At 50.8% G+C, this 11,851-nt stretch overlaps 1 protein-coding gene across 1 annotated transcript; it reads right to left on the bottom strand.

The window, feature by feature from the left end:
• Positions 1-360: 360 nt before the first annotated feature.
• Positions 361-5,573, bottom strand: DLX5 (distal-less homeobox 5). The gene is made up of 3 exons (XM_060156105.1): positions 5,032-5,573; positions 2,875-3,059; positions 361-1,814 (listed from the first exon to the last, which is right to left on the bottom strand). Exons 1-3 carry the CDS (start codon positions 5,384-5,386, stop codon positions 1,485-1,487), a joined length of 870 nt encoding a protein of 289 aa, XP_060012088.1. The 5' UTR covers positions 5,387-5,573; the 3' UTR covers positions 361-1,484.
• Between the last annotated feature and the right edge of the window lie 6,278 nt (positions 5,574-11,851).

Consider the following 11,851-nt stretch of genomic DNA (forward strand, 5'->3'; position numbering starts at 1 on the left):
GCGAACTAAAGGACAGTCAAAAAGACACCCACAGTTCAGGCCTGGGAGTACAGCTCTAGACCCGGGCTGTAGCTCTGGTCACACTGTTGATGTCTGTATGCAGAGGTACAGGGAGAAGGACGCGACAGAGGCCAGGGTTGCTACAAGTCCTTCCTCTGCCCCAGAGAAGCCTCCACAAAAGAGAAATCCCTGCAAACAGATGCAGTTTCCCATCGTTTGTAACCTGCTTTGCCACTGTCTTATGTAAAAGCAAAGCAGAGAGAGCTCCTTCCTGAAAAAACCAGAGCGGTAAAGAGGATGAAGGAAGTAATTTATGTTTGGAATATTGTCTCACATGATATGAAATCAACACGGGGCCACAATACTTTCCTTCCTTTCCTCCACCTCATAATTCCCTCTCTTGGCAGAACGAATGCATCCCCCCTACACACACATGCCCTGCTTGGCCTACTGATTTAGGTCCATCATTGTTTTCAAGTCCTCTGATCCTTTCCTCTTGTGAAAGAGCTCAGATACATTTATAATCATACACTGAGTTCAAGGCACTACCATTTGCCACACTGCAAATATTTCAGGTTTTTAAAAAAATGTAATAGAAGGGGTAATTTCTTTTTCTTCTTTTTTTTTCATTTTCTTATCTCTGGAAGCTCCCTTTGAAGGGAGTGTAATTTGTCTAATTGCTCTGGCAATACACAGAGGCTGATGGGGAGGGGGGCAGTCTCCACCATAATTGCTTTGAGCTTAGAATTCAGAGTGGTTATTGAGGGATTTCTGCTGCTTTCTTACACACAGGGAGGGCTGTATTTAGATTCCAGCATTACTTTCTACCTGAAACAATTTGGGGTTAAACTTAAAATTATCTAAACGTTTTTGTGGTTAGGCCAAAAAACACCTAAATGTATATTATGTGGCAGTACTCTAAACAGGCCACATATGTATATAGACATATAAAGTACAGCATCCAACGTATACACATCTACAGTTCTGCATCTACACAGCCCCCAGTTTCTGTCTTCCCTTTTGCCTTGTTGGATCTCTGCAGAGTTTGTCTTCCTTTAATTGCCTGCACAACATGTCACTAGCCCATTATAAGTGGGGCAAATGGAGTATTTTTTAGAAGCATTTTGCTTTCATGGTCGAAATAATTTTATTTATCCAGAATATACAGTTTAATTCTTCTATCTACACTTATTTACATGGTTAAAATAACATTGAAAAAAGTCTTTTGAAAATTTGAGGTCATAGATTTCAAGGCACTATTGATAGTGTCCACAGTTGCGCAAAAAAAGTTCGTCTGTAAAAAAAGGGGGGACGGGGTCCTTTGAAATGCAATAACTTACATGCAAAAAAAGCTTTACACATGAATCTTTTTTGTTTCTGTTTTCCAAACTTCCCCATATGAATTCCTTTTTTTTTTTAAATGATTTTCTAAAACAGCAAAAACACAGTAGTCCCAAAAAAGACAGCAAGAGAAAGCGGCCGGTCTAATAGAGTGTCCCGGAGGCCAGCGCCAGCGGGTGCTGTAAGGAGCCGGGTGGCGGCAGGTGGGAATTGATTGAGCTGGCCGCGCTCGGGTACCAGGAAGCCGAGTTCTCCAGGTAGCTGGACGCGGGGGACTGGTTGGAGGTCGGAGGGTGGGCATGAGGGTGGTGGCTGAGCGAGCGGGACGAGCCCTGGGGCTCCCACACCGCCGGAGACTGAGGCGAGTTACACGCCATAGGGTCGCTGGAGCTGGGGCTGTGCTCCGGGGGCATCTCCCCGTTTTTCATGATCTTCTTGATCTTGGATCTTTTGTTCTGAAACCAGATTTTCACCTGGGTGGGGGAACAAAGGCACACGTTACCGGGACACTCAGAGGCTGCCCGCGCGCCTCCCCCAGGGTGGCAACTGGAGGCGATTTCGGCCCCCAGAAGGCCAGGCCCTGGCGTCTCCCCGCAGCTCTCGGCCCACGGTCAAGGGGCTGGGCCGGGGGCAAAGCCTGCATCTCGGGCCCCAGAGGGCGCCCTGTTGGCTGCTGCTGGGGCAGCACCCCCAGGCTTTTGTCTTTTGTTGGGGCCGGGGGAGGGGGCGCGAGTGTCCGCGGCCGCGAGCGCTCACGGGTAGGCCTGCGCGGAGCGCCTGCAAAGCGGCGCCACGAACGTCTCCAGAACAACCGCCAGGGCCCGGTGAGCTAGGGGCGCGGGACTGGCTACGCGCGCGCGCGCGCGCGCGCGCGAGTGTGGCGGACAAGGAGCGGTCTCCCCGTTTCCCGACCGACCCCTTTCACTCCCTCCTCGGCTCCGATGACATTCTTTATTCTTCCAAAGACCCCCGTGGGGCTGGGGTGGGAGTGAAGGGAACGGGACGATCCAGGGCAGATTTCCCCGTACAACCGCGCCCTCCCACCTCGGAAGGTCAGGCTGCTGCGGCCTAAAGCTCCGCAGGCGCAGGGCGTGACCCGTCAGCTCTTCCGGCTGCAGGCGACGTTCCCGGCTTGCGCGCGGCCTAAGACCACCGAGAGCCCGCCGGGCCCCGCTCATCCCGAGAGGCTCTGCATTGTGCAGAGAACCAGACAGTTTCTCAAAGCTTCGAGAGTGTCCTAGAAACAACCCTCCCCTTGTTTCCAGCCTAGGAAACCGGCCCCTCAACGCCCGAGGCTCGAAGGGGTGGGGCTTGCATCTCAGGATGAACGCGGTCTCCATCCCATCCCTACCGTCGCACGGCGGGGACACCCGGCCTGACTCCTAGAGGGAAGGGCGCGGGGTCAGTGTCTTTCTCTCTGTGAGTTTCTCGCGGGCCCTATTGAATTGGCTCCAGCCCGCCGGGACCGAACCCCGCGGCCAAGCCAGGCTTGCAGCCCAGGCGGGGCTCTGGCCCAGCCGCGGCCGGATTTACCTGTGTTTGCGTCAGTCCCAGGGAGGCGGCCAGCTCGGCGCGTTCGGGCAGGGCGAGGTACTGAGTCTTCTGAAACCTTCTCTGTAACGCGGCCAGCTGAAAGCTGGAATAAATAGTCCTGGGTTTACGAACTTTCTTTGGTTTGCCGTTCACCATCCTCACCTCGGGCTCGGCCACTTCTTTCTCTAAATAATCAAAACAGACCCGGTTAGAGTTGTCGGCAGACAATGGCCCTTTTGCAGAACTTGCAAATACAGTCCTTGAATTTATTACCACGCAGCCTTCACTCTCTTTTCCCCATATCACCACCTTTGCTTCACGAGACCCCTCTCTCCCCATCATGGAAAATCCAGGTAGCCTGATTAATTCCCTACTCTGTTTATTCAGGTTCTCCTGGGTTTGTGCAAGGCGCCTTGTACAGCAAAACTCCTTTCTCGGCGTCCGGGATTTAGCCCTTGCAGCGGTTCCTGCTTCACCCGGATTCGTTTTCAAGCCCACCCTGTGTTCACCGACGTTTCTTGGGTGAGTCTGGCCAGCCGCTCCCGGGGATTCAAGGGGGAGGCCCCGGGCCGCGGCCCCCCTTATGTCAGCGTCTGTTCGGGCGCCCGCAGAGGCCAGACGCATGGGCAGGGAAGACGCTAACCGAGGTCTCCAAAGTTCAAAGACCCACAAGCAAACTATGCTCCTTCAATTCAGCAGCAAGCCGTCCGAGCCGCCGCAGACAGAGGGCCGATTATGCAGCCCCCATAATCTCCCTGCAGATCTGCGAGGGCACAGATGTGTCTGGTTTCTTTTACAAATAGACTTAGTAAGTTCTTGGCCAAAAGAAAAAAAATCTTTCATTTATGTACGAAGTTCAGAGACACTGAAAGGAACGAAGACACGCCTCCACCCGCCCCCCCCCCTCCCCGCAGTCTTTTAAAGTTTATCAGGAGTTATAGTTCCAATACAATTTGAAAAGGAATCCGCGGTGGGGTGTTTTCGTAGGAAAGGGGCGGCAGGTCAGGACGAATTTAGCAGAATTGTGAGTATAGACTTGGGAGAAAAAAGACTCTCGGAACGCGTGTTTTACAAACGTGCCCTGGGGCCACAAGTCCCCTTTCACAAAAGTACCATCTTATCAAAAGTGCCCATCTCTGCAAGGGGCGGAGAACCTCTCCTCGGTGTGTGTGTGTGTGTGTGTGTGTGTGTGTGTGTGTGTGTGTGTGTGTGTGTGTGTGTGTGTGTGTGTGTGTGTGTGTGTGTGTGTGGTGTGTGTGGCGAGCTCCTAGGAGAGGAAGGGTGGAGGATGAGGGCTGTGGTCTCGATTCTGCCAGAGCAGGGGATGCTAATATTAGCAGGATTATTAATGTGCTGGTGGGAAGAGATCAAACCTGACCAGCAAAACCTCTCCTAGGAGACCTCATACCTCTCTTACTGCCCAAGCTCACTAACCCTCTTAAACTCTCCAACTAAGTTTCAAGGCAGATGCAAAAGGAGATGGGAAGGAGAAACAAATTGTAGGCATCTAAGGGAGAAGGAAAAAAGTATTGCTCCAATATCGTGACCCTTCAGCAACCCTCCTCCGCCTTCAAATGGCTTTTTGTTTTGGGAAATGCCTTGGAGAAACCGCAAGGCTCTCGGCGCGCTCTTCCTCTGGCGGGCTACAGCTCTCCGGCCCCCACCCCGCCCCGCGCGCTCCGGGTACCCGCACCACGCTGGCTCGCGGCTGCTCTCACACTAATCCCCGCAGAGTCTTTGAGGCAGCCTTCCACTCCCACTCCTCGAGCACGCTTACCCTAACATCCAGCAAATAACCTTCCGTTCACTACGTAAACGCCGCTCAGGCTGGTTGATTCTTCCTCTCTCTACCCCTACCCTCTTTCCAGCTTCGCCGGCTTCCGAACGGGCAAGCTGGGAATCCAGCGGCTGAGGGGTCGCCCGAGGGTACCAGAGAGGAGAGACGCTGGTCCGAACTCCCCCGCGGGCTTCCTCTACTAAGAATCTCTAAAATGCTGGCTCGGGAACCTCTCGTGGTTGCAGAGTCCCGGCCCCCACTCCCTTCCGCCGGGTGAGCCCGCGCTGCAGTGGACGGCGCGGCCCCGGATCTCCCACCGCATCTCGCTCCTCCCTGATCCTGGCTCCCCCTGTGTCGGTCCCCACCCCCAGCCCCCGTACCTGGCTGGCTGGTGGCGCTCGGGACGCGGTTGTAGGCGCCGCCGTACTGGTGGTAGGGGCTGGCGTAGCTGTAGTCGGCGTAAGCTTTGGCGGGGTAGCTGCCGGCGGCGCCGTTCACGCCGTGGTACTGGTACTGGTAGGGGTTGAGCGCTTTGCCGTAGGAAGCCGAGGTAGGAGAGCAGTAGCCATGCGGGGCTCCCCCCGTGGGGCTGTAGTAGTCGGAATCGGTAGCCGACGACTCGGGCAAAGTTGGCGATTCCTGAGACGGATGGTGCATGGCTGCGGACGTCTGGAACGGGGCTTGGAAGTCGCCGGATCGGATGCTGGGGACCCTTCTGTCAAACACTCCTGTCATCGCTCGCTGGCGGCGGCGGTTGTCCTTGCTGCTCTGCGGCGGCGGCTGCCCGAGTTGGCCGTGGGGCTGCTCTGGTCTAAGCAGACATGGCTGTGGGAGCGAGGGAGGAGGAGGAAGAGGAGGAGGAGGAGAGGCGGCGGCGGCGGCGGCGAGGAGGAGGCTGGGAGTCTTGGAGGCTCTGTCTCCGGCAGGCTGACTGCTGGCTGAGGCGCAGCACAGCCTTGGTTAAATCCTTAATTGCGCGCTTACGCACAGCGGGGTGGATCGGGTTCCATTGGCCAGGGCCTCAGGAGCAGCAGCAACACCCTAACTCGTCCAACTAGTTTTAGCACAACAAAGCATTGCTTAAAAAAAAGAGGGAGAAAAAATGAAGGGGGGGGGGCGAGTGTGTGTATGTGTGTGTGTGTGTGTGTGTTGTTGCTTGCTGGGGGAAGAGGGGGTCCTCAGGCAGTCTGTTTTCAGTGAATACTAAAGACAACGCAGAAGCGCCAACACCCTGCTCTGTACTGTCTGGAGACAATGTGTTCCAATCAGCAGCCTCAGAAAATGCACATGTTTTGGGGATGAGGTCGACCACGGTCTTTCCAGGCTCTGCACCTCCCAGCCAGCCTCGAGCTGCATCAGGGGCGAATGTGGATTGAACACTAATATTGAAATGGGGAATCAAAGCGGGGTGGGGAGCAGGGATGTGGGATAAAGGTGAGAAGAAACTGATGAGAACAATATTTTTAGTGGGGTACTGGGAGCCAAGCTGTAATTTACATGTGTTGAAAATTTGTGATTTGGGAAAAGACAGACAAATTTGCAGCAAGAACTTCCTTTGCCCGAGATGAGTTATTTCTCAGACAAGGGCGAGACAAGGATGCTCAAGAATGCACTCTTAATGGCAGAGAGTTCCTGCAAGCCCAAATCCCTACAACGACTTAAAAAATCGCTGTCTTAAGCACAAATAACTTAATGACTCCCAAATTGCTGGTCCCCAAGAGGAGCGGGCAGCCCCACACTTTGTTTGATATTCCAGCCTATTTGGATGCTGTTGGAATAGAGGATCAGTAATTCTGTGTTCAGTGGTCAAAGATTCCTGCAAAAGTGAATGGTCTACTTATGACTTGTCCTCACGGGACTAATGGGAACCCCAAGAACACTGGGAAATAGACAGATAAAAGTTCTTTCGGGAAGTTGGGTGAAGCCCATGGATTTCCCTCTTCCGACTCCATGGAGGTGGCACTGAGGGCCTGCTTTTCCATTTCCCAGGGTCCGGATTCCTGTACCCTCAATCCCTTTATTTCTTGCAGTGAAAGCATCTTAGCTCATATGCAAAGGAAAAGGCTCAGGAATCAAACACTTGGTATTTGGGATCCAGTGTTTGCCTTTCACAAAGTGTCACTCTTGCTCTAGTGGTGATCTAGCTGGGAGTTTAGAAATTTAACATTAGTCAGTTTACCGCTACCCACTTCCTCTCCCCTCAAATAGGACACTCCAGGAGCTGGATCCTGATTTGGGCCCTCCCAGCACCTTCCTCCAGGGGTTCTAAGACCCGGAACCTGGGAGCTCCACCCGACATCCAGGGTGGAACAGTCTGGCTTCTCATCACCGCCTCATCCCTTCCCCGCCCCACCCCCGACCCAACCGAAGAAGAAAACGTCCACATTAGTTGTGTCTAGTCTTAGTTTAGCCTCACTTTGGCTGTGGAGCTATTTTGGCCCGAAACAGCCTAGCAGGAGAGCCGAGGGGTGGGGGCGGGTCCGGAACTCGGAGCAGGAGGCCAGCCTCGCTCCGAAACTCCAAAGCCGAGCAGCCACATGTGCACCAACTCCCTGCCTCTGGGCGCCGTAAAACCACAGCTATTGTCTCATAGCCCTCCAGGGGCAACTTCAGCTCCGGCGCAAACAGGGAAGGGAAGGTGTGTGTCACAGGGTCCACAGCGCCCCTCCTCCCACACCCACCCGAGTCCCTGCTTGCGGCCTGTGCCGCCCCAGACTCCTCTGAGATAGAAGCTCAGCTAAACAGAGCCAAGGCTGTCCGCCCATCCTCACCATGCTATGGAGGTCGGCACGGCCGTTCGCCCGCTAGGTTCTGGCTAAGAAGGACCACAGGGCTTCGGGGAAACACTACAGACCGCAGCAGGCTTGCAGCCCTGGCCTCTGCTCCGGAGTTCCCAGCGCCCATCGAGTCACCTTACACGCATCCTGCCATTTAATTACACGAATCGCTTCCCCAAAGCAATGCCAGGGATGGTTCAAGGCGCCTCCGGGTTCGGGGAGCAGGCGGCCTTCCGCAGCACCCCACCGTATCCCCGCAGCCCCACCCTGGCACTCTCTACTTTTTATAGATTTAAAAGTTATTACGTGGCGGGAAATGAGGTCAATACCGTTATGCTAAATCGGGTGTTCGTAGCAATGTCCTTAGACCTTGCTGAGAAGGCAGATTCCAATCTGGATAGATTGGAAGCTGCAGAATTTGGACAAAATTTAGAAGTTCAAAATCTGGTTGAAAACACAGTGTTACAAAGTTAAATTATTCTAGACCTTGATAAATTTCACTTTTCCTCCGACCCAAAAAAAAAAAAAAAGACATTCTTTCCCATGTTTTACACAAGACAAAAAGGAGTGGGGTGAAGAGGAAGGATTTAATTTCTTTTTCTCCGTTCCTAAAGTGGTGGCCCTCACGCCAGACTCCGAGCCACTTATGCAAAGGCTTCTGCTGGGTGAGGCCTCCAAACCTGGGTGTGTCTCTGAAGGTCCAGAGCATCGACTTTCTTGCTTTGTCCTGCTTCTTTTCTAGGTTGACCCCACTTCCCCCTACCCTTCCTTTCCTTAAAGGAAGCGGGAGGGAGAGGGAGCGCTAAGTTAAAAGGAGCCCGAGTCTGATCACAATATGGTCCCATTTCCTTTCACGTTAGAGTCATTGTGGCTTTGTGCGCGGCTGGCACCGGGCCTGGCCGGCGCTTCGGACCCACGCTCTGGGCGCACACGTGTTGGGTATCCCGGCTGTCAGGGTAGCAACTTCTGCTGGTACTGTGGTGCTTGTGATACCAAGGCTCAAAACTTTGTTGTAAGACCAGCGGGCCGGACGCTGTTACTTCTTTCAAAACCCACTGACAGGCCCAGCCGCGGAGAAACAGCCCCACGGCTTCAAACTTCTCCAGAAGTGCTCTCCTCACGGCGACACGTAGGAAGAATGTGAGTAATTTCATCTCCTAGTAGCCGAATTTTGCAAAGGGCGGGAGGCGGTGGAGGGGAAACGGGCCCTAAGAGTAGTGTAAGTCTTTACCACGAGCGCCACCCAGTGTCCGCGAGGAGCAGCGTGCAAATGGCAAACGCTTCCCAGGCTCACAGTCCCTGGCTGGACAACGCCCGTTTGTCCTGGGGTTCGAGTCGGCTACCACGTGGCTTTCCTTCTCTCCGCTTCCAGCAGATCTTTCTCTCCATTCCCACGCCCTTTCTTTACGTTACTCCGTATACATTCATACTCTTCCTCTCCCCCTTCCCCCTCCAACCGGATCACTTTTTTTCTGGGTTTTAGCACGAAATCCAGCGATTTGGGGGAGTACCATGCTCTGGGATGACTGGAATCAATCGAGGGTGACCCTTGTTTCCTAGACAGTTCTGAAGAAGCAGGCTCTCCTCTAACTGGATGAGGCGCTGGAGAGACTGAGGGTGATTCACTACTCCCGGGAACTGGAAAGATGGTGCCACTCTGAGTTTGCAGGGAGAGTGCTTTGGAAAGGCGTGGCAGGGGAAGTGGGGCGGGGGGGGGATCATTTTAATAGCTGCTAACTCAGTTTTTTCCCTCTGACCTATCTGGAAATCTAGTTACTCATAGGTGTGCCAAAAGTAGAGCATCCTTTCCTTTGGGCTTGAAGCGCAGACAAATTACTGCACCTGAAAATATTTAGTTTATTAATTATGATCTTTTTAATATGGACGCTACTATTTTATTTAATTAAAAATTGTACTCATCAATTGGATGCACGAAATTCACGTAGATAAAGGACCTCCATAACATGACACTAGCATATATGCAAACTTGATGTAAACAAGTCGTCTTTATTTTAGAATTTTTTAAATCCGTGGACTACCTGTCTTAAAAGTCCTTTCCTTGGTTTGAGGTTTATTTTAGTTTTCATTTGCAATGCTTTGTCTATTATTTTGTTTATCTGTCCAGCGAAAACTGCTCTGAGCAGTTCACTGTTATTATGTCTTTTTTTTTTTTTTTTTGCGGTAGGCGGGCATCTCACTGTTGTGGCCTCTCCCATTGCGGAGCACAGGCTCCGGACGCGCAGGCTCAGCGGCCATGGCTCACAGGCCCAGCCGCTCCGCGTCATGTGGGATCTTCCTGGACCGGGGCACGAACCCGTATCCCCTGCATCGGCAGGCGGACTCTCAACCACTGCGCCACCAGGGAAGCCCTATTATGTCTTTATTGATCACGATCCATCTAGAGTACTTTTCATCCTAGAAATCTCAAACACAAACACAGCTGGTTACATCATATGTTTTGTGGAGATAGATCTGAGTAATTAGTTTATTTACAATGGAGCTTCATTTTTCTTTGAGCTAGGGCATGAAGATCATTTAATAACTTAAGGTAAGAGCCCTGAAATCATCAGTTTGATGTTTGTCTATAAAAGACATTTCCGGGCTTCCCTGGTGGCGCAGTGGTTGAGAGTCCGCCTGCCGATGCAGGGGACACGGGTTCGTGCCCCGGTCCGGGAAGATCCCACATGCCGCGGAGCGGCTAGGCCCGTGAGCCATGGCCGCTGAGCCTGCGCGTTCGGAGCCTGTGCTCCGCAACGGGAGAGGCCACAACAGTGAGAGGCCCGCGTACCGCAAAAAAAAAAAAAAAAAAAGAAGATAAAAGACACATTTCCATGAATTGCGATGAGATGAAAAAACAGGAGTGATGATTGCAAAAGTGGTGAAGTCTTTAAAAAATATCACAAGTTGTTGTCATTGGTTTTGGCAACTCAGCTGAATGGCTTTTGTGTCTCTTGATAGAGAGCCAGGCATACTGGCCTGGAACTGACATTCAGAGGTGGTTCATCTTCTGAGTTAGCAAAACTGTTTAATTCCCCACCGAGGTTTAAAGTTCTTCCCGTGCACTTGTGAGGCTGAACTAACTAGGCCCAAGCCAAAATGCTCTGGAGCCCATATGAATTGACAGTGAGGTCACCCAGGGAGGGAGGTGAGGGAATGGGGGTGTGGGGAGGTGACGGAAAGGATAAGTAAAAAGAAAGATTCCTCCCATGCTGAAATTAATTACTGTAACCCCCTGCCCTCAAGAAAAATGTGTTTGGAGTTAAAGAGCATCTCCAACAAAGTAATCTCAGAGGATTCACTAGCAGGCAATTATATAAATATTCTGAATAAATTAAAAATCCCCAGAGGGGGAAACTATTTTCCGCTTAATTCCAAGCTAATAGGACTTTTCAGTCTATTTCCAAATGATAGTGCAGATCATAGACTTTGGCAGATTTTGTTTTTATAATTAAGACATTAAAATGTGTTTATTCATTTAACTTAAACATAACTGCTTAGGAAAAGACCTTAAGTATCCACTCAAATCTATTCTCTATGAGACAAATTTAATATACCACAGCTGAAAACACTTCAAGTTCATCTAAGTAGGAAGTAAATGGGATTATATTATTATAAGTCTTTGCAAACTGAAATTGAGTCATATTCTTCCTCCTAAACTCAGATTTCATCTTCTTGAAAAGAAGGTTTGGCTGTGACACGATTTACAAAACCTTTATTCTTCTTAAAGATACATAAATTCCAATTAAAAAATACCCCTTGTGGAGTTAAAAGTAATTGGCAGACAGGAATTCAGAGCAATGATCCAATTTTGGCAAGGAGATAGCAAGAGTGAAGCTTAAGTCATTTTTAATAACATTCTAATTCCAAGATCAGTTTAAAATTTTAAAGTTCATTGATCCTAAGCCACTGTGTTTTTATGATCTGACAACACTGTATGCAAAGGTGTAAAAAATCACTTCTAAAGTCAAATCCGTTCAGATTATCCAATCACTGTGAGCTGGGTTAAAACTTGGCCCACAAATATATGCACTCAGGTGGGTAATACAGTTTTATAGATATTTTTGCACCCTGCCTTAATTATATCATTTTAATAGATTAAAACAAACAGCAAGAAAATACCAAACCTTTTTGTACAGCTGTGTTTACTACCTTATACCTTTTGTAAAGAGAAAGATTCTTAAATAGGCAACCCCAGCCTGAGATAAGAGGTTTCCCTGCTGTGTTACACAGCATAATCAGTGGAAGGCACAGTGCCCACCTGGACTTGCATCCCTCTGTGCTCCTGCAGAAGAAAATAAAGGCAACGGGAAGGAAAAGTCAATAGCTTTCCAAGTGAAGTGTAGCTGACACAGCAATGGAGTCCATTTTTAAAAAAATTGTGGACAGAAAAGATACCTTACCCTTCTTGTACCCAGAATCTTAG

This window comes from Lagenorhynchus albirostris, chromosome 8, assembly GCF_949774975.1.
Source record: "Lagenorhynchus albirostris chromosome 8, mLagAlb1.1, whole genome shotgun sequence".
NCBI lineage: Eukaryota > Metazoa > Chordata > Mammalia > Artiodactyla > Delphinidae > Lagenorhynchus > Lagenorhynchus albirostris.